Below are 23,509 nucleotides of genomic sequence, written 5' to 3'. Positions count from 1 at the left end.
ACTCTGGCAGTTTTATAAATGTGTTCTCCAGCTGAAGTGGAAAGAGGGACATCCTCCCTTTTCTTCCCTCGTCTCCTGCAGCTGAGAAACAGTGCTACAGAAAATCCAGGTACATTGCCAGGGACTGTTGGTACAGTTTAATATACTCCTTTGAGTGGCATGAGGCAAGAGAAGCCATCCACTGAACCAAAGGCTGGGTCATGAGGCCAGGCAGGGAGAGCCAGGCTTAACTAGCCATTTTTAAGATTAATACCCCTCCCCAACCTCCCACCAGAGTCCTTTTCTTTTTTTTTTAAACAACAAGTTCATATTCTGCATGACAAGCCATAGTGGAGCAGGATTATCGGTCAACTTTCTGTAATAGCCACATGTGCATTTTCTCAATGCATTTCCTGAATCCAACCCTACCTTGATAACTGCTTTTCTTTCTACCCCATCTAGTTTATCCCCCTGGTGAAATACATGGACACAAAGCACAGAGTGAGGAGAAGCCAAAAGTTTCCATTTTATGGATCTGTACTGATCATGCTAAGCCAGCTGTTTGTGCAACCAAACCCCTCTGTGAATGGGGAATGAAACAAACTCAGCAAGTCATTTCCTTACATCTGTAGAAAGCGCCCGTCATGGAGCATGGTTTGTAGCTACCATGAAAGTACTTGTAGTGTAATTAATATTTAAACATAGTCTTCGCCTCCCTCCTATCTTCCCCAAACACTGAGCATCTCTCTCACCCAGATCCTAAAGGGTTCAACTGGAAGCATGTGCTCATTTCACAGCCCAAAAGGTGGTGTGTGCGTGCGGGGGGTGGAGTGGGATGGGCTGTTAAAATAATGCATTGGGGCAGGAGGCCGAAAAAAACGTAAACCAGACGAAATAAAAGCATTTGTTCCTGCTAACTTGGGGCAATAGTCATCACATCAGCAAGTGAGGTCTCTTCTTTAATATGGTGGGGCAGCCTATGAAGACTATTAATCCCAGCATGGAGTGCTCCATCTTGATCTGCATACCAGGACATGCTCAGTATAAGGACAGAGGCTTTGCATGCTGGGACCTGTAGTCTGGCACAGGCCATGCCATTGTAGTTAAATACAAAGTAGGTGCAGAGCTCTGGGGCACCAGACCCCTAACAGGCAATGCTCCCAGCTGGGCAAAGTTTGAGCAGCTGTGTTTGATGTGATGAACACTGCCCCACAGGATGAATATGATGATGATGTTGGTGTTTGTATGAATACTATACTATGTAGTCCCAGTCTATAAAGTTTTAGTCAGCAGTCTGAAAGCCTCTATTAATACAGCCCTTTAAAGGGACACTGTCAAATAATTTTAGTACAAAATTTGACTTAAAAAAAAAAGATTTGGCCACATTCCCCACTCATTACTCCCAAGAATCAAAAGCCATCTTGTCTCTACACATATCGTTTTGTGAGAGCTCCTCGTCTGCCTCGTTATTCCCAAAGCTGAGCACCATTTCTGCTGGCATCGTAGATGAAGTGGGCACACGATGGCTGATGCTTTGTGCTTCTCTAGAAACGTTTGGGAAAAACTTCCACCTCAATAGTTGCCAAGTGATTAAAAAGGGCAAGATCAATAGGGGAATATTCAGTTTCCAGAAGTCTCGGAGGATTTGCAAAGGGCAGTTAGCACTTATAGATGTAAAGTGCTATAAACAACAGCAACTTATCCTCACAATGTCCTGTGAGGTAGGTAAGTATTCTGCCATTTTACGGAGGGGGAAAACACAGTTTGAGTGCCTTGCTCAAGGCCACACAAGCGAGTGGTGGAGCGGTGCTCTAGAACCCAGGAGCCCCTGTGCTCTAACCCTGTGCTCAGACCACTAGAGTATGCTGCATCTTGCCATACACAGAGTAAAAGCCAACAATGATTCAAGCTATTAAAAGCAGCTGACAGTGTCCTTTTAAAGATTCAGTTGACTACATCTAACTTTTACACAAGGATTTTATATTCCAGGAAGGTGAAATTTAAGCATATGTGTTGCATTATGAAGGAATTCCCAGAAGAAGTTTAAACTGGAAAAATGGTTTCGTTTTCCTCAAATATTTTCATCACCAATACCTGAAGCAAGCACTGAAAGCAAGGTTGGTAGTTTTTCTCCCTCCTGACAAAGCAGAAGAATATGCCGTCATGTTTCATGTCAAGGAATTTAGTCTGATGGCATAATAAGCGCAGGCCCTACATTCACCTGACTCTTGGACACCTTCTGCACCAAAAGCTTAAAAGAAATATCAGGAGGCCAATATGGTTCGTAATTCAGGAAATTCACTTGCATTAAAAACAAACCTGAATTGGCGATGGAGTAAATCTACTGATCTTAGAGGCATGTTTCCTCAACACGAACAGCACTGTGCAAACGCAACTGTTCCTTCACTACCAGCACCGCCCTAACACAAGCTAAGGCTGGCTCAGAATAGGGCAGAGGTGGGATGACAGCAGTTTTCCCTCGTGCGTCTCATGATGGGAACCTGCTCAATCCTCTTGTTGCTGGAAATTGCCGATCCTGTTAACATATGGCAACACTAAATGCACAGACATACAGTGTTGGTAAATCTCTTCAATAGGCTCAAAGAGGTTCATGTTATCTTGACTGTGTACTGTAAAAACCATGTGCTTTCTTCAACTTGCTTTTTGGGTTCTGACCTTAAGACTGTATGATTACGATTCTTCCTAGGTATATACATGTTTTTTACTTAAATGGACAAGGACTGTGATTTTTGCCAGCAGCTGGACCCCCAAAATTCCCCTTAAACATTGGAGGCAAAACCCAATAAATATGACTGGACTGAATTCATGGATATGGTATGTTTACTCCTGGGAGTAAACTGAATGAGGAGGGGCATGGATGGATTGTGGACAGAATTTTATCTGATTGGTGCTAATCTCATATGGAAATAACAGTAGGTTACATCAGATCTGTGACATGACAGTCCAAGTAAAGTTTGGTATTAACCCAGAATGAAATTCCACCTATATGTTTGGTTTGTGTGTAACTGATTTCCAGGGTATATTAATCCTTGCCGGCAGCACTGCCATAGTCTAGAATACTCCACTCTGTTCCTATTCAGGTACAATTTTGGTTGGCACAAACTGATCAGTTTCAGTGAATGAATTTAAAAATGCCCTTTCCCCGGGCTAGAAAGACCTTACATCTTAGACTCAGTTGAACTCACGGTTGGATTAGTTGTGACGGATAGGATTAACTGCAGCCACACCTGATCCTTCTCAATCCAGTACATACACCTTACAAACCATACCCAGAGCCTGCCCAGACCCAGGGATCACTGGACCCATTTGCATTAGCTTTCCAGACCAGCCAATTGCCCAGACTCCAGCCTGGCACTTGGAGCAGCTCATGTCTGTTAACCATAGCTTAAAATAACTCATCAACCAATCATAAAATGGAGTTTTGGTTTCTCCTGGCTCCATGAACACAAAGAGGTGCACGTCCTACCATAGGAGGAAGCAATGGCTGTTAAGTTTTACAGTTATAGTGGAAAGCACTGATCACACCCTGCCGTCCTCATTACTGGATGTGGCAGGCGGTGGAGGAGGTGGCTTGGCAGCACATGCAGGTGGGGTTGACTGATTTAGGGGGGATTAGGTCGAGGTCCTCATCGTCTGGGATCTCATCTAACCGATAGCCATCCTTTAGCAGCTGGATGTTCAAGTCTTGGTTGATCTGCTGCAGACAAAGAGACAAACAGTCAAATACTTGAGACTCCCCCCTGCAAATGGTGCAGAAGGGAGGATGTTTCCTGAACATGTGACATATTTGTCTTCCATTCCCAGCTGCCAAACATCCCAGCAGTGAAAAATATCCCAGCAGAGTCCCAGCTGCATCCCCAGGTGCCACCCCATTTCAATTCCCTCTCAACCCAAACAAGAGGCTTGGAACGCTTCCAAACACCCTCCGCCCACTACCACTGGACCAAAGCAGACTTCCTTCCCAGCTGCCAAGAGTTACAATTCCAGGCCCCTTTTCTGCTGCTGAAAGCCTCTCGCTTTCCTGGGTACTCCTACACTGGAGTGGGAGGTGTGATTCTCAGCTGGGGAAAACAAACACATACTAGCTTTGATCGAGGTAGGGTGCTAAAGATAGTGGTGTAGCAGCAGCATGGCTTGGTTAGCTGCCTGAGTACGTTACCTAGGATCTTGGACAGGATTATAATCGGATGGCTAGCCCATGCTGCTACCGCTACACTGCTATTTTTAGTGGGCTAGCTCGGTGATCAAAGCCAGTGCAGATGTGTCTCCTCGAGCTGGAAATTACTGCAACAGCTGCAGTGTAGACGCAGGCTATGTCTACACTATGGCCAGATTGATGCGCCGGGGGTTGATTTAGCGGGTCTAGTGAAGACTCGCCAAATTGACCGCAGATTGCCCTCCGGTCGACCCTGGTACTCTACTCTGAACGAGAAGAGTAGGGAAAGTCGACGGGAGAGCGTCTCCAGCCGACCCAGTGCGGTGCAGACACCGCAGTAAGTCGCCTTAAGCTACGTAGCTGGAGTAGCGTCCCTTAGGTCGACTTACTGTGGTAGTGTAGACATAGCCAGAGTGATAGGTGGCCGCGTGAACCTATCAAGTCTCATGCATTACTTTAAGAGCTCCTGACTTTCAGACTTCAAATGTGGGCCTCAGCACAGGGCAGGCTGCCTGGCAAACTGCAAGACAGGGGCAGGGAGTTCTACACAATGAGAGAGCTGCTAATTGAGGCTGCACAAAGCCACTATTTTTTTTTTCTTGGAAGAAGGGAATTAAAGAAAAAAGGATGAGAGGGAGGATGGCTGCCAGTGGAAAGAACTCTACCAAGTGCAATTCTGGTCCACCTGTTTTCAAGGGGTTTGCTCCTTCTGGTTCGATAGTGTAGAGTTTAATTCTAAAATGTACCATTAAAATAAGAGTTTCTGAGGGAGCTATCCTCCTAACCCTGCTTTTAACAAAAGTTTCTTTATTAAAAAAGGGGGGCTTATTGCTCAGAGCTTGCCAGGTACGAACCCAGAGTGAATCCCTGAAGCCAACATGCGTACATGGCGGGTACTGCCTCACAAGTACACCACTCTTTAGAAAAGTATGTTTAAGTTTCTCATGCAGCAATAAGGAGCTCATATTTATACTGCACTTTTCACAAATAGTTACACGAACTATGCACAGGGGTTTACTGCAGCCATCACTAAATGCAGCCATGTTGTGGGACAAACAGCTCTTCTTTAACAATGCACAAAAGCAATGTATAGCAACTTAGGTCAGCAAGTGAAGAATATTGTATTGAACTGAAACTTCAGGAGATGTCTGCAGGAAGGAGAGCTGGAATTGGGCCAGGACACCAGGACTGAATCCTCACCTCTTTAGAAAAAGAATGCTGTGAGACCTTTAATGGCCACGTGTGATCAGGACTTCTTTTTTACATCTCAGATCTTGACTACGCAGGGAAATTGATCGAAACAGCTCCCAATGTGGACACGCTGATTCCAAACCAAGAATGTCCACATGATTCCAGAACAGCTATAGTGCTTTAAATTCACACCCTACCTTATTCCAGAGTAACTTCCCTGTGTAGACAAGATCTTGTTAAAACAAAATGAACCTCCAGAAGCACAGCACCTCACACCAAGCAGGGGCATTGTGTTAGCATTGATTCAGAAGGAAGAGCTACTGAAATCATCACCACTACCCGTGGTCCATAGGTGTTCCTCTGAGGTCTCCGATTCAAATACTGATCTGGCCTGACCTTGCTTAGCCGACCAGATCTGATGGCATGACTGTAACAGCATGCTTTGTTTGGGGACCCAGATACATTCCAGATTTCTTGACTTGACCCTGGCTCCCAGCTGTCTCCTGAAGGTTTGATTTTGGTTTGGCCAAGGAAGGGATTGAAGGAGAAGCAGTTTCCAGTGGCCTGCATGTGAAAATGGGCTGCCCAACAGCCTAAGCTTAATTTGATTAGTTGGTTATGCAAAATATGGACCAGTGGCTGAGCAATTGATTCACTACAGATGTTTGAAATGTACTAGGAAATAAGGTTGAAGAATCAACAATACTGAACTCTCAGTTTTTTCCCAAAGGAAGAGACAGCAAGAACTTCTATACAAGTCTTCTTGGACCTTCCCTTGCCCCCGTTTTGATCACAAAGTGACCCTGATATTCATAGCACATGTCAACATTCCTTATATATATAGACAGCTCTGTACAACCACTACTGTAGTGTACCAGGGACTTCCTGCACTTTTACATGTCAGGTGGATGGTTATCAAGTCTGCCATGGCCTCCAATATAACACATTTGCATCTGTTGTACCAAGGCACCATATACTGGAGGTTTGCCAGCATGGAATGCAAATTCTGACAACTATGGGATAAAATTTCAGCAGTGCTAAGATCACACATGAGAACATCCCGTGGGGAAAATTATGCCTATCTCAAATGCATGAGTGGAGAAAGCCAGTGAGCTCAGCTAGGGGAGAAGCACCTGCTATCTTAAAAAAAAAGTCTTAGAATAAAGTGTTACTGCTAAATTCTTTGCCCAGCTCAACTTTGGAGTTTCTTGCTTCGATAATTAGTATCTATGGCAAGGCAGGCAGAAGCGATTGTAACTCACCTCGGCTGAAGAATATCCCGAAGAGGAATATCTGGACATGTCAAAGTCATCATCGCTGTGGGGAAGAAAAGATACAGCAAAGGGAAGGAAACAGTTAAAGAGACTTGCTCTCTCGCTAGCATCTTGCATCTCTATATTTTGTCCATATCGTGAATCTCAGCTCCATGCACAGAGAAGTTTATGTATGTATGTAGCAGTTTTCATCAACACATCTCAAAGCACTCCACTGCCCCCGTTTTAAAAAGTCTGAAACTGAATAGTTGCATACCCATTTCACATCTCTGGAGACAGGCAGACAGATTAAGAGACTTACCCAAGGTAAGAAGAACTAGTATGAGTGGTGCAAGCAGGGACCTGGGAGCTCAGGACTCCTGAGTTTCAACACTACACTCCTTGCAAGACACCATGCAAGATCCTGATATACAATCGTGCTGTTAAGTAACACTTTTCATACCTGTCCGTATCCAGTGCTACCAGTGGCTTTTCATCTGGGCTCTGATCTAGCGATGAATAGCCTTTATTGGGAACAACCAGCCTGAAAGAAGTAAAATTTTCCATTAAGCACAAAATTAAACTCAGAACCATTTAACACTTGAGACGAAGTCATAACATAGCCAGGTCATCGGAGACACCATTCTTTTGCATTCCACAGAACGTAATTTTCTTTGAACAGTCCTGTTTTGTTCATGAAGTTGTTTAGGTTGAGGGTGTTAGAAAAAAATAATTTATATGTCAGGAATTCATGTTTTACAATGAAATGGAACCAAGTTTTGTCTCTGGTTAGCTGTCAGGCCAGTTTTCGCAGACAAATGAGCTAGCTGTGTCTTGGAAGTGCACTCCTCCCTCAAAGACGGATACAGCTGTACTTTCTAGTGTTTCATCTGGTGGACGTGTTCCACTAGAATTGCTTGGGATGTATGAATGCTTTTTGGTAGTAGTAAAGGGATTACATTAGCCAATAAGCAAATGTAATGAGGAGACCTCAGGAGGCAGTGGCCGTGAGTACCTCTAATATTCAAAATGGGTGAATCTCTGGCTTTATGGAACTTAGCCGTTGCCTACCCTGAAATGGAGATGTTTACATGAGGAAATCATTACCTAAAACCCAAGAGATTTACCAGGCCATTCATAGTACCAAATCTGCCAGGGGTTTAAGAGTTCTTATACCAACATTCAGAGACCATCCTAGGACAATAATCCAATACTGGCCAGCAGTTTGGCAAGACATACACTATGGTCTCCTGGGGGGGAAAAATGGGTTTTAAGGTTTGGTCTGAAGGAGAGAGGGTTCTGATGGATAAGTGGAAGGCTGCTCCAAATGTTGAGGGAAGAGCAAAAGGAGTAAAGATGGGAGGAGCGGTAGCTCAGTGGTTTGAGCATTGGCCTGCTAAACCCAGGGTTGTGAGCTCAATCCTTGAGGGGGCCCGTTGGGGATTGGTCCTGCTTTGAGCAGGGGGTGGGACTAGATGACCTCCTGAGGTCCCTTCCAACCCTCAGATTCTATGATTCTAAGGAGACACCTGGAAACTGCTCCTTTTCACAGTGATTTTGCTTAAAACTGTTTCTTTTAGCATAATAATTAAATTGATACCAGGGAGATGGGTGTAGTGTAAGAACCTCAATGGACTAGAATATTTTATATTTAGTTATTTTATAGTGGCTCTTGGAATCATCAGATGTCTCATGAAGACTGAATACAAGTTAATATTGTTAATCAATATGAGATTTAAATAACAGAACATAGATTCAGGATCTTCCTGCAAAGAAAGCTGGCTAATTTCCTTGGAGACCTACTGCATACAACACACAACCCACCCCTCTTCTGCATAACTGAACTGCAAAAACCTCGGCCTTCATTTAAAAAACACGGCATTTCTAGCCAAGCAATCAAAGAGAAAATCTTAAAAAACACTAACCAAATTAAACTAAAGGAGCAACAGCAATGTATGCAGAGGGCAGAAACAGTAATAGAGGTGTGAGCTGTCCCCCTTCTTTTCAGTGGCAAAACTCAGTGTTTCCTCAAGGGTGTATAAATGAAGAGAGGTAGGCTTTTAACTACACATGGTGCAACTGTAGGATGGGGCCCAAGATTAGTTCAATTTTCCCGAAATTTCCAGCTTTCAAGAGTTTGGGAGATACAGGGTTAATTCGAGCCTAAAGATGATAGTTAATTCTAGTGCAAAAAGCCCCAGCTGCAAACCTTCCAGCTTCCCTCCTGGCCATATTTTACAAAGCATGTATGGCATTGGGAATACAAATGTCTGCCGTGTACTGAAGATTGACAAAGGCAGGGAAGAGTTTCTATCAAAGCATGCATGTGGAATCCCACACTGATTGTATTATTCATTTTCTTACTGAATTCATTAAGAAACCCCATTTAAAAAAAAATTACTTGAAAGTTGCTGCAGATTTTTCAATCTGCCGCACCAGTGAGCTGCAGAAAACAAGGGACCCTGGCCCTGCTGCAGAATTTAGGTCCTGTTTCCATAGCATACAAGGGGCCTTTCTACTCCTTAAAAAAATAAAGTTGGAGGTAGAAGAAGTGATGATACTTAAGGTCAGTAACTGATCCTACAATCAGCTAGAGAGTCTAACTGAGCCTCAGGAAGGAGCAGAGAGAGAAGAAAGCCATGCAAAACAGGAGAAAGAGAGCGTGGAAGATGGCCCAACTGAGGCAAAGGAATGAACAATATTGACAGAAAGAGGAGAACTGGACAGTGCAGGAGACTGTTTACTAGACACGAAATTTCAAAGAAATCTCTTTAAGTTTGATGGTTTGTTGGGCTAGGTTAAGCAAGCTGGTATTTTCAGTCCAGTCCTTAGCAGACAGATGCTTGCCACAGGGAAAACCAACCACCACTCAGCACCCTTGCCAAGTCTCAGAGAGGCAAAGGCCTGACAAGACTCAATTACCCTTTTGCCCACAAAAAAGGGCTGAGACAGGGTGGTGAGGGGAGATCAAGTGTTTATAACATTCTTAAGGAAAAATAAGAAACCCAGAGGGATGAAAAGTGATAATGTGGATAAAGCAAAAGAGAAAAAAATGACTAGGTCAGGAGCAGGAGATTTGATAAAAGGGGCAAAAAATTACATCAGTCAGCAGAGAGCAACATAATCTTTTTCAGTGTTTTCTCTCCGCTGAGACTGAAGCAAGTTCACAGCAGAGTTATGGAATTGTTAGACACTGGCTATGGAGCAATGGCTGCAGTAAGATCATAACAGACATGACAGTGTTGGTCTGTCAGGCAGACACTACTAGGTCTAGAGGGAGAAGGAAAAAAAAAAATATAACAAAAGCAAGCTGTCTGTAGTAGGCCTGAATGAACTAAAAAAGTCTGACCAAAGCCAAAGCACTTTCCATGTTTATGTTTGAACTTCAACCTAGCAGGCCAGTAAGAAAAGAATGAATGTACAACACAGCAGCTCCGTGGTACTACTGCCAGAGAGATAATGATGAGCCCTGCTTACCCTGGCTAAGGGGCAGAATAACGGGATCCAGGAAAGTAAAACAAGATAACAGTTGAAGAAAAGTCACACTTGAGATAAATTGTTTTCTGAGAATGATTTTTTAACCTGCTTAGTGTAATTGCTACTTATAATTTGCTACATGGGAATAGACGGGAGGGGTAGCAGGGGATGAGGAGTGTGGGGGTGATGGGAATGCTTAGCTGAAGTTATGTATAAAGAGAGAAAAATGGCTTGTATCTGTGTGCAGGATTTGAGATTGCTATGTCTCCCTTGCACCTTTTTTGGGCTCAAATAAACTTGGTTTGCTTCTCCACCCTGGTGTGTTAATTAGTGCGGCGTACACCGGGCAACGAACCCCTGTTGCTGTCCTCGGGCCTCTGTGCCGGCAACAACAGTGCAATTTTTAGCAAAAATAAGCTACTTTAACCATTTCATAGGCATTTTATGTTCTTAGGGCTTGAGTCATCAGGGTGAGGTGTGGGGGAGTAGATGCCTGGTGGGGCCGTTGAGCTTGCGGCTTTGTTCCTCAAGATCCCACAGAGTGAAGGAAGGGGAGGGGTGTGCGAGATGCAGACTAGCCAGACTGCAGGACACTGCACCAGATGTCTGGGAGGGATATAGTTTTCCTAGAATAGCTTCCAAAGCATCTGTCAGTAGCTGGCCCCAAACAGCTGCCCTCCCTCTCAATGTGAAGCTTTTTTGCACACAGACGCAACCACCCACCCTGACAACATGAGTCACTAATACTACATATAGGTCCCTATGTCTGCCATCTCCCACATCCAACCTTCCTCACTTCCAGTTTAAATCCTGACTACAATGCTCCATATTTTCATTGTGTTTTTTTTAAATTTGGCAAGCAACAGGGCTTCCGTCACATCCCTTGGGAAGCTAATCCACAGTCTAATATTTCAAAGTAGCAGTTTTTCCTGATAGCCAGCCTTGACTTGGGAAATGCTCAGATACTATGATGAAGGGTGTATATGGACAACCCCAGTTAACTTTTCCTACATTCCATTCCATCCTAGTTACATCTGCTGCATCTCTTGCTAGCAACAAAGGGCTTTGGGACTTCTATGACCTTCCAAACATAAACTAGAAACAATGTGATACGTTCTGCAGCCATTGAAGTTACTTACAAACAAAACTTGACAGAACTCGGGCATGATTTATGATTCAACAAAGAATCTCTCCTCAAGTGGATGCGTAGCGCATAGAGAGGATCTAACCTACAGTTTCCATTCTATTCAGTATACGGTGAACTAGACAATGTTCTCATCTGCCAATAAGCATTCAGATTTCACCAACATGCTGAAGTTGTCTTCACTTCGACACTGAAGATTGGCTAGGTGTAAATGCCACCCTTGTGATAGCTCTCAAACTGTTCCCCTCACTGATCCTCAATGACTGTACCCCTCCCTGATACGCAGTGGAGTTCCAACTCACTAATGCTCACTGAGTGAGGTTCACCTGTCCTGGACCAACAAAACAAAATGGGATCCACGAAAACACAACCATGAACTTTTATTTTTCAGCTGACTAGTACCTGCAACACAAACTAAATATTGTCAGTTATCTGTGAGCGTGAGCAGCTCTGAGAAAGTTTCGTCATGGTGTTTAGAGCCCAGAGGAACTATATGGCAAAACACATACAGACGGGCCATTCACAGGCCTTTACTAAGTCAACCAGTATTTGGAAGCATTTGAATTCAAAAAGAGTAGCAAAATGACTGGGCTAAAACCAGCCAAGTCAGAGATAAGCCCGAAATCAGGGTGGTGTTCTTTTGAAGCAGTACTGTGCAATCTCCTATTCACAGGATTACATGGTGTTTCGGATTACCAGGAACGCCGCAGTCAATCAGACTGAACCTCGGGTTTAGTCCTGCTTTCAGTAAAGATCAGCCAGTCTGCCAAGGTACCCCAGCTGCAATCCTGGCTGTTCCTTGACTCCAACTCCACCCCTCCCCAATGCAGCGCACAGAGTCTGTGGCCTGCCAGACCCTGAGAGAGCCATCGTGACTGTTGTATGGAGTCAGCGTGGCATTATGACAGTCCCAGTCCCAGGGATGGCGGTGCACTGCAGACATACTTGAACACTACGAAATCCTCTACCTTGTTCGAGCCATCACATTGTTCTTCTTGGGCTGCTGATTAACTGGGCTTCCCATGTTGCCGTTCTTCAGGGACCCCTTACGAGCTAACTCCCGCTGCTTCTCTGTATGAGGAATACAAAGGGGAAAACAGAGTTAGTCATGTTATTTTCCTGGCTACCATGCAGCCGCTGACACTGAATTCTGAGCTGGTGAAAAAAGTGTGGCAAGGATGAGAAGCCAGAGAGAGGGAAGTTCTTGATCTCCAAAGCAGGGACAGCTCAAGAAAAGTGCCAGCTCTGTCCCTATTCCACCCCACTCTATAAGATGCCTCATGCCTTACTCTGGTGTTGGGTGGGGGAAGGGGTCCAGGAATTTCAGAGTCCATGAAAGCTTTGACTCTGTTGGGACTGCCAGGAAGGGGTCCAAGTCGGCACTCTCAGAGGCTGAAAATGGCAAAGAACCTGCCACCAAGGCAGGACATTGTGCTGGTTTCAGTGCTCGGTCCAATCTCGTTTTTGACCCCTTTCCTGGGAGACAATTCCACAACCTAATCGTTTCCACCGCCTGAAGGATCATTACCGTCCAAGCTCCTTTCAGTTCTAGCCCGTTTATTATCTGTCCCCAGGAGTGAGGTCACATTCTTCTCACACTGAATCTCATTGTTCTTTTCTGTCCTTACCCTTCATTCTCTAGATAAGTTTATAGATGTCGCCCCTTTGAGCATTTTGCATGATTTTCAAACAGTACTTTAGTTTGCTCCAGGTTCAAGTGGCCAGTGAGGTGGAACCTTAAAAGTGTCACAGCCTGAGGATTTTTTGGAATTATAAGTGGGGATCAAAATCAGCTTTAATTAGGGAGAGACTATGACCTCTCCCTAATAAACTGTTCAACTACAGAGCTAGGATTAGAATCCAGCTCCACAAACTCGCCTCCTTGCAGAAGGAGTGCTTGCTAAGTCCCTAAGACAGTCTATGCATTATTTCTATGGCAGTAGTGACCAGAGACTCCAATAAGGATGGAAGCCCATTATACTAGCTGCTGTACAGCCATACAGGAAGACATGATCTCGGCCCAAACAAGCTAGCCATCTACTATTAGACAAAGGGAAACAAGTGGGTGCAGCAAACAAGAGGGGGAAATGTGGGAAAGACACTGAAGATAACAGTAGAGGAAAGAAGAGTTCTGCTTTCAGTAACAGAAGAACCGTATGTTCGAAGGGGGAATCAGCCAACAGAGGCATTCAGATACAACGTCGATGGGCTCTGAAACTATACAGAATAGAACATACACAAACTGTGCACAATTCTTACCCCACTGATGTCAGTGGTGACTAAACTCCCATTGACGTCTGTAGGAATAGGTTTGGGCCCATAATTCTCACGGGTATGTGCTAGAGGGAGGCAGACATTGGACAGGAGTGAACATTTCAAATCAGGGTGATTTTTCATGATGCCGTAACTCAAACATGGATTGGTCATTTCCTCTTCAGACATCTGGTATATCTCAGGTCAAATGAATTTTCCTTACCAAAGACATATGGGGATACAACAGGGCATTATGGTGGAAACTGATTGCAACCTTTACTGCAAAAAGGCAACTGCCTCTCTGTAATGTAACAGAGGCCTCTGGTTGTGCATACAAATATACAGACAATACCACCCTTGGAAAAGTATTGGCAGCTCAAAGGGGTTTCATAATTCATAAAAGGCACCTGACTCCACAGAGCTTCCGAAAGCAAACAGGAAATGACAGTGCAGTTCTGCCAGGCAAGTTTGTGGGTTGGAGTGACCCCTTCTCTTCCTATTTAGTGACTTGGGGTAAAATTTTCAACAGTGCTTAATCTGACACTTAAGAGTATGCCTGCACTGCAAGCAGAGGTGTGACTACAGTACGTGTAGATAGACTCAAGGTAGCAATGATCTAGCTAGCTTGAATAACCGTAGCAGCGAAGCCATGGCACCACGGGCGGGACACTGGGTATGTAATTGAACAGCTAGCCCATGCTGCTGCAACTTCACTTCTCTGGTTGGTTGGGCTAGCTAGATTACCGCTAGCTCAGGTATGTCTACATTTGCTGCAGTCACACCTCTGAGTTCAGTGTAGACAGACCCGCAAGTGCATATTTACAAAAAGCTGTTAAAGCACAAATTAAAATTAAATTACTCATTATGGATAGTCTTGACCAGTACCACCGATGCGGCCACCAAACGTAGCAGCAGCCACAGGAAGGAGCAAGATGAAATAAGTGACCTAAAACTAAACTAGTTCAGTAAATGGCATCATCCTGTGAAGTTTGTCAAATGTTGGCTCCATTGTCCCGGACTGGTGCGAATTCCAAAGCCATAGGCCCTCTATTGAACAAGTTCTGCTAGCAGCCCAGTAGAGTTCAGTACCATGAACCATCAGCCAATGCAATTTTAATAGCCACAATTGTGTATAAAGGTAAAAGAATATTACTCTGAAAACCATGGTCCTAGACCATTCAGTCCATTAGCACAAGTATTCTCTAGAACACTGTGGTGCTGCTGATAGTCATACTTCCTAAAAGCAACCATCACCACCAGAAATCTTGTTCTATGCTAGAGTACACCATTTTCTGAAACTGTTCAGCCTCGGGCAGACACAGCCATCAAAATGTCATCCTGAAAGGATGTTTAAGTTCAGTTTAAGAAGCAATGGGAACAGGCCCTACAGAATGGAAATGCTGAGGCAAGCTAAGGGAGATAGGACACTCTTTTGAAGTTAAGGAACTGGGCTTGGAAGACGGAGAACTGGGTTCTATCTCCAGCCCTAACGGTGACTTCCTCTGTGACCTCAGGCAGGTCACTCTGGCTCAGTTCCCATCTGTGAGTCAGGCAGTCATGCTTTGCCTCATCTCAAAGGCTGGGGAGAAGATGGATTAATTAACGTTTGTGCTCAGTCACTGCAGTGACGAATACCATATCAAAGGCTACAGCTAAACTTAACTGCAGCTGTCACTGTGTGTTCCAGCTACACTACCACTTCTACACACCCAACATTCACCCAGGTGTGTCAGGGTTGAGACTAGAATAGGGGATGTATTGAAAGATGCACAATAGCACAACACAACAGTCTAAGATAGAAAGAAAAGAACAGAATAATCAGCAAACTGAAAGGTGAATTCTGGTAGGCACAATACGATTACCCGCGGTTGAATCTGACCAGCAGACAAAAGAGCCACTTTTCTAAAGAGCCACAAAACCTTCAGTCACCATTAAGGACGTTTTGTGTTTCATCCAAGAGTTGGCAGCTTCTGTATTAATATCAGAGGTGGGCAGTGGCTTTAGTACTATCAGCGGGAAGAGTTCGACCTATTGAGCTCCCTTGTTACTTGCTTGAGTTTACCCTCCAAGGGCTCATCCAGATTGCTTCTCCTTAGTTTGTGAAATCTAATGGGATTGTGGCAAAAGATGGCATGGGCATAGCCCGTCCTTCATTTTTTGGTGTGACCGCTGTTGGATACTGCAAGGCTCTCCCTCTCACCCCATCCAGGATTGATCACACTGCACGGAGCATTCCCAGTACATGCAATGAACTTCTCAGGATGCAAAGCAACTTGATGGAAAATCGATCAGAGCTCACAAGGAGCCCAGGCCATCAAAACTGCCAAGTGTTGAACAACTCAAGTGTCAGAAAACTTGGGAATTTAAGTTAATGGGAGTTCCTGATTATGTTCAGTGAGGCAAGAAGAAATCCCAAAGAAATGAGATTTCAATAAATTTCAAAGGAACAAAGGAGGAAACATACCAATGAATTACAGAAACCTATTTCCAATCTTTTATGTCTGGTGTTTTTGCTGTTAAAAAAAATAGTAAAAAGCTTATGCCTCAGAAACCCAAGAGAAGCTGCAGGGCTGGGGAAGACAAGAAAACACTGGGCTGTTCTTCAGCTTTTTCTGAGATGTCACAAACAATTTAGCATAAGGACAGAATAACGATGAAATCCCACCTAAACAATGGCTATCTTGGAAGCCATTACCTAGTGTTTGAAAGGAGTCATTTAGCTTCTACTTCACTTAGCTGTCATCACCTTTTTTATTTAAATTGCACTTAACCGTAAACATTTACAGCAATCAGGTTTATGGTCCCATTTCCAAAAAGTGGCTCTGGAAGACTAGATATGTGCAGTATGAACGCACACATTACACTAGGAGGAGAGCTCAACTTTGCTCAATCCCATGTTCATGCCACACCTAGGTACTTCTGCAGAAAAGCAGAATGGACAAGCAGAGAGGGTGTGAAGTAGCCTGCTTGTGCCAATTAACATTGAGGGACCTTCTGCTGGGAATGCCCGATTAGGATTTTGAAGCTCCCATCTCATCTTTAATAGATTATGTAGTGTTCAGCGTAACCCACAAGGCTCCACACTTGAGTGGATGCAAGCAGCAGTTTTGTTTCCGTTTGGGCAGATGGCTCAGTGAACACAGACGGTGATATGTTTCCAGCCCAGTGCACAGGGGAATTTAGCTGCACCACTTCCATTTATGCTAATCACTGACATTATACAGGAAGGAAAACATGTAGGGCAGTGTGTGCAAAAGAGGAGGGGGAGCTGCCTGCCTGTAACGCTGCAGAGCGGGTCTGAACGGCCCTGGGAAAAGGAAAGCAAGACCAGGGCCTGCCACATCTCTGCATTAGCTCTCACTTTTTCTCCTTTCTTTACTGCACTATTTGGTTTCTTCAGTCTCTGCAGCATTTCATTCTTTTCACATCACATGAAGATATTTTATTACCAAGGAGGGGCTGCACAAACAGTAGACAAATTTGGGTAACTTACAAATATACCAACTATTGCTTTTAAAGCCCTAACACTTGACACTGGCTAGCCAGCTGGTGCACTGCAGCTGCTCACTACGCTGTCCATGAGTGTCACTGGTATATTTTGCTCCTCCACCCCCGCTCTCTGTGTCACACCCAACTGTTGTATCATCTTAAGTTTAGATTGCAAGCTTTGAAACCATCCTTGTGAGATGTTTGTGCAGTGCCTAGCACTGTGTAGCCCTGGCCTACAGGCACTACTGCAATACAAATAATAATAATAATGCAAACAGCATGGAGAAAGGGAGAAATTCAGCATAATCTCCCCCCTCCCCATCTCTCACAGTGAAGATCTTCATTTCTTGCTCCACGTGCTACCCTAACAAGCACTTTGCTGGAGACAAGATAACCAGCCCAGAAGCTCGCAGATATATAAGCTTTAAATGATGTTCAATTAATTTCATTAGCATAAAGAAGCATCGAATAATGGGAGTTGCCAAACTGATCAAAGCTGTGGTCCACCTAATCCAGGATCCTTGCAGTGATCTTCATGTATATTACAGTAGCGCCCAGAGATCTCAATCAAGATCATACCCCATCAGACTAAGAGCTGAACAAAATAAATAGGAAGACAGTATCTGCCCCAAAATGCTTACATCTGGCCAGCTCCAGATGCTTTCAAGGACGGCGCAAGAAACCCCACAGTGGACAATTATAGAATAACCTGTCTACAGGGGAAGTTTCTACCAAATCCTCATCAATTAGATGGAGGGTTTATGTCCCTTTTTTAAAAAAAAACACTCGCTAACGTAACTGTGGACATTCTCGTTATCCACATAAATATCTACTTTACTGAATCCAACCAAGCTCACTGCCTCAATGGAATACTGTGGCAACGAGTACCACAGATTAACTGTAAAAGCAGCAAAGAATCCTGTGGCACCTTATAGACTAACAGACGTTTTGTGGCATATGAGAATGGATAAGGTGCCACAGGATTCTTTGCTGCTTTTACAGAACCAGACTAACACGGCCACCCCTCTGATACTTGACAGATTAACTGCACATTGAGTAAAACAGTATTTTCTTCTGTCATTTTGAAACAGTTACCTTTCAATTTTGTTGAATGTTCCCTTGTTCTTGTATTAAAAGAGAGGATAAATAAATATAGCATATGATGATGAACAGATGAAAATTCCAATTTATAAAGTTGGAGTTAAAAAAAAAAATCTTCAGAGCTATTCCCATTGATGTATTTCAGTCTGTTAAAAAAATCACAACCCATTTCAATGTGCTCCTGCCCTTTTTAAAATGAAAACACTGAACTAATAAATGTTTGTGCTTTGTTGTACTTTATAATTAAATCAGCTTTGTATGTCTTTCCTATGGTTAGTATTCAGTTTGCTTAGCATTCTGCTCAAAAAAGGTGCAGTCCTCTACAGCCATGGTTCTTAAACTAGGCCTGCCGCTTGTTCAGGGAAAGCCCCGGGCGGGCCGGGCCGGTTTGTTTACCTGCCGCGTCCGCAGGTTTGGCCGATCCCAGTGGCCGCGGTTCGCCCCTCCAGGCCAATGGGGGCTGCGGGAAGCGGTGGCCAGTACGTCACTCGGCCCATGCCGCTTCCAGCAGCTCCCATTGGCCTGGAGCACATGAACTGCGGCCACTGGGATCGGCCAAACCTGCGGACGCGGCAGGTAAACAAACCGGCCTGGCCCGCCAGGGGCTTTCCCCGAACAAGCGGCAGCCCTAGTTGAGAACCACTGCTCTATAGGACTGTTGTCTTTGCAAACATAAGGCAAAACATGCAGAGTTTAAGCAGGGTGGACATCAGTTCAGGCTATGCTGAAGAGCAACACTTAAGGTTCAAATCTTGCCAAATATTATTTCCTCCAAGTCCTACAATACTGACCCTAGCTACTGAGAGTTTATGCTCTGCTACAGGGAACAATCCTGCACTGGTTCATAGGATTTCAAGGACGGGGAAAGACAAAAGGAAATTAGTTGCATGCAACATAATATGTTCTATCTCTAAATTCTATGAAATGAGATGATCAGAGATGTTTGGCTCCGTGCGGCCCCATCCCCAGATGGGAGCATTGCTGAGTATGAGGACTGCGTGTCCTGATGAATTCCTACCTTCTCGAGGAAGCAGCAAATACTGTATAAATTACACAGGAAATAAAATTCCTCTGTCCATTTGCATTCTGCTGAATGATCAATGGAGTCTTGGGCAAGATTGGGAAAAAAGAGTGAAATGCTGATTACAACTCCTACTTCAGAATCAGCATTGCTCTCCCTCCTGTAATGCAGCGGAGGGACATTAGCATGCATCCAGCCAATAGAAAACCTTCACTAACTTTCAGCTCTGACAGAGGGTCTCCCTCAACCAGGACTGTCACGTCCTTAGGGCACATTTTACCCTGCAATATGCACATCAGTGAGAGCTTTGCATGTGCACCAAATATGGGTGTATGGCAGAGGAGTAAACCAATCCGCCTGTTTTGTAGCAGCACTAATCAGAATGGTAAATTGTAAGGACTTCTTTTTCTGATGAGATCTTGAAAAGGTATTGAAACCACACGAGTGGCATTCACACCATCAAAGTGAGACAAGATTGGGCCTTTGCATGTTAGAAGCCAGGTGACATAGGAATGCTACCTTCACTGAAATATTGGAAATGAAAATCTCTTTGTGGTCAGGTAGCTCTGTTCCAGGGACTTGGGGATATGGATTAAAATTCATATGCCGCAAAATACAATCCTGATTATTCAAAACAATATTACCTGAAACAAGGTTACGTTCACACCTCCTCAGTACCGTTGTTCCAGATAAGCGGCTTCAGATAAATGAGGTTTAGATAACTGAGCCATCCAGCTTCCAAGATGGATTGGTTGGCTCAGTATTTTTTCGCTAAAGCATCTTAGTTTTTCTGACTTAACAAGCTACAGTAATTGTGAGAACTGAGCAGAGGCAGCATGCTCATAAATCTGCACTCAGAGGTCCTTCCTGGACCAGGGTTTTATGCATCCAGATCTCTCCAGAAAAAGTCAGCTACATTTCCTTATGCCTGCTGAACTCTGGCTGTTGTTTCATCCCCTTGGGACCGCTGCCAGCTGGCATAACCAGGAGCAAGCTTCAGGCTGCTATCAGCTACCCAAGAGTCCTGCCAATCAGAATTGGCCTGAGATCTGGGGAGCACAGATGCCTAGTTAAGAACCTACTGCAATAAGAAGTTTATGCTTTACATACCCAGTGAAACAGAGCGAATCCTAGATTAATGAATGGACCAAGAGTCCTCTCCTCCAAAATTCTGAACGGGAGAGGTTTCTGAAAGGTCTTTTTACCACCCGCCTGATAATACTGTTTCCTACTTCCCTTCAGCTTTCAGCCAGTGGGAAGAGGTGAATCCTTTTCAGAATGATAGCTATTTGTGGTCATCAGCTGATGGTTCAGTTACCTGTGTGAAATCTAGAAGATAAGACTAAGCCACAAAGTTCCTATAGGGAAGTAAACTTCCCCACAGCTTGGGGGTGTTTAGCCCTTATAAATATACACAGTTTCGAAGTACAGGGAAGCAGTCCACGATAGCAGAACAGCTGGTGAGGGAAGCCTGTGGTTATTAATGTTTGAGAATAAAAAGAAAGAAACTAACACTTAGCATCTATATCTAGTTATGTAGCATTTTGCTTTTTCACAGCACTGTACAAGCCTGAACTAATCCTCACCAGCCTTGTGAGTCTAGAACAGGGGTCTCAAACTCAAATGACCCCGAGAGACCCGAGGGACTACGCCCCCCCCGGCCCCCCCCCGCCCCCCCCCCCCCCCCCCCCCCCCCCCCCCCGCCCCCCCCCCCCCCCCCCCCCCCCCCCCCCGCCCCCCCCGCGGCCCCCCCATCCCCCGCCCCCCCCGTCCCCCCTGCCCTGCCCCTCCCCCCCCTCTCCTCCTGCGGCTCCCCCTCCCCCCCTTGGCGGCTGGGGCGGCGAAGCCAACAGAAGGGGCCCCACGGGAGCCACCACCGGCTGCGCCGGCGCGGCCGCCTCCCCCTTCCCGCCCCCCGCCCCCGCCCCCCCCCGCCCGCCCCACCGCCGCCGCCCCCGGCCCCCCCGGCCCCCCCCCCCCCCCCCCCCCCCCCCCCCCCCCCCCCCCCCCCCCGGCCCCGCCCCCCCCCGGCCCCGCCCGCCCCCCCCCCCGCCCCCCCCCCCCCCCCCACCCCCCCCCCGCCCCCCGGCCCCCCCGGCCCCCCCCCCCCCCCCGGCGGCACCCCCCCCGCCCCCCCCCCCCGGCCCCCCCCCCCCCCCCCCCCCCCCCCCGCACCCCCCCCCCCGGCTGCGGCCCCCCCCCCCGGGCCCCGGGGGGCCCCCCCGCCCCTCCCCCCCCCCGCCCCTTCGGCGCGGGCCTGGCGAGCCGCGCCGAGCCAGCCCACGTGGGGGGGGGGGGCGGTGAGCGCCACGCAGCGCAGCAGCAGCAGCCCAGAGGCCCAGCCCCCCCCCCCCCACGCGGCGGGATCGGGGGGCTCGGGCGCGGACGAGAGCTCGCGGGCCGCCGCGCGCGAGGGAGAGAGGAGGGGGGCGGGGCGAGCCTTTCTCTCTGGGGGGCCCTGCAGGGGGGGGGGGCAAATTGCCCCCTCCTCTGGGCGGCCCTGGGGAGCTCCGCGGGCCGCAGGGAAGAGCTCCGCGGGCCGCATGTTTGAGACCCCTGGTCTAGAAGCCACATTTTACTGATGGGAAACCAGTTAATTGATTTCCCCAAGGCCCCATCATGTATCTGTGGCTCCACTGAGATTAGAACTCAGGGCTCCCTGTGCTTGCTCCAAGAAGGAACTTCTGGCTGGGGTACAAGATACTATGTATCAGAGATAACTTAGTAACCACAGGTTCTCTGACTGCCAGATAGCAAAGATATCCCTACACTTTACTGTGCATGAGTTCCTAGTATCTAGGCACCACTAATACCAATCCCATAAACACAAAGGAACCTTGCTGGAAGTCACTCTCCTCTATTTTTCCTCCTTGATGTTAAGATTGAGGTTTTTATTTTTAGCAACTGAGGTACATCTACCCTCCAGTTAGGTACCCACATCCGGCCCATGCCAGCTGACTCAGGCTCCCGAGGCTCAGGCTATGGGGCTGTTTAACTGTGGTGTAGACGTTTGGGCCTGAGCTGGAGCTCAGGTTCTGGGACCCTGAGAGGTGGGCCAGCGGCGGGTGTCTAGCTGCAGTGTAGACATACTCTGGGTGTCACACAGTAGTCGCCCCCTTAAGAGGAGATGGGTCTCAGTGCACCTCTGACAAACTTTACTCACCTCCCCAGGTGGATAGGATGAAGGTCATGTGACTGGTGGGCCAGGTGACCCAATCAGACCTGCTGTAGAAAAGAAAGCGGCCTGGACAGAAAAGGGGTGGCAGGTGGGTGTTGGCAGATGCCTGCAGAGAGCAAGAAGGCTTGTGCAGGGCCCCAGGTCAGCATGGGGAAGGTCTATAGACATTGCCCAATTCCAGGGAAGAAGGGCTGGGAGAGCAGGAAGACGGACCCTTGGGAAGGAGGGGTTGTGCCCAGCTGGGAACTGGGGTGAAGGAAAGGAACGGAACTTTAAAGAGAGGACAGATCCTCAGGGAGAAGGGCTAGGCCCAGACTTTGTGCAGGATTTCATAAATAGGACCCCAGAATGTTGGAACCATTGGTAAAGAGTATTAATGTGTTTGTGGACTAAATAAATTGGATCCCCCTTCAGGAGGGGAACGTTTTTTTAAAACGAAATGGACTGGGTGAGCTATTGAGGAGTCTGATGAAAAGAATCAAGTTAGAAAATTTTGAAGATTTATATTCTCACTTGCACAGCCCCAAATGAAAACAGTTTCATAACCCTAACTCTGTGGACCACTCATCCCTAATTTAGAGTCTCATTCTGTTCCCTGACACATTTTAAAAGTGAACAAAAACTGCAGTTTCACCTGGAAGCAATTTCTGCAAGAGCACACTCATCATTTTCAATTCAAAGTTAAAGGTTATGGACAGACTCTGTCTGGCCCAGCTCTGTTGTAGTGTAGCCGATAAAAAGGCACACTAACTATGGATAACAGCATCTCTCTCTTCATTTCAAGTGCCATACACACTGATGGTGGAACAGTCATCTATCAGGGATATAGATTTTACATTAGTATGTGCATCACAGTTAAGTTATACAGTAGGTCCTGATGGGCTATAAAGAAATACTTAGGTTCAGCAATGCATGTAGCAAAGTTTAATACGGTGTGTATTTTATTAGGACAAGTGATGCTTGTAAAGGCAAAACCTGCTTACCCTAAGGGTAGTAGGAGACATCCAGAGCTTTCAGCTGCACAGTGCCCATCGACAGCAAGAGTGTTTGAATGGAGCTTTGGGCAACTAGGTTTGCACTATATATACATTCAACCAATCTTACATACTTGTACAAGTTTAAAAATATGTGCTAAGCAACCGCTATAAGGGGAAAAAAATCTACATTTTATAACCTACGAAAGGTTTGTATTTCATTTACTCTGAAAAGATTATGGCTGTGAGGAAATTTAATTTGCTGGCTAGTG

General features: G+C 46.0%; 1 protein-coding gene across 3 annotated transcripts in view; it reads right to left on the bottom strand.

The window, feature by feature from the left end:
* Positions 1–284: 284 nt before the first annotated feature.
* Positions 285–23,509, bottom strand: part of FAM219A (family with sequence similarity 219 member A) — a 138,320-nt gene continuing 115,095 nt past the window's right edge. For 2 of the 3 annotated variants that reach the window (XM_039543629.1, XM_039543631.1), the window contains exons 3-6: positions 12,190–12,292; positions 7,064–7,144; positions 6,610–6,664; positions 285–3,697 (exon numbers count right to left, since the gene is read on the bottom strand). In XM_039543629.1, the coding sequence (XP_039399563.1) occupies positions 3,539–3,697; positions 6,610–6,664; positions 7,064–7,144; positions 12,190–12,292 (398 nt within the window). In that variant the 3' untranslated portion in view covers positions 285–3,538. The remainder of the gene's footprint in view (positions 3,698–6,609; positions 6,665–7,063; positions 7,145–12,189; positions 12,293–23,509) is intronic. The other variant, XM_039543630.1, reaches the window with a different exon arrangement.

Source organism: Mauremys reevesii, linkage group 6, assembly GCF_016161935.1.
Source record: "Mauremys reevesii isolate NIE-2019 linkage group 6, ASM1616193v1, whole genome shotgun sequence".
NCBI lineage: Eukaryota > Metazoa > Chordata > Testudines > Geoemydidae > Mauremys > Mauremys reevesii.
The sequence above is the reverse complement of the archived record's forward strand: the minus strand, read 5'-3'. Positions and strand labels throughout refer to the sequence as shown.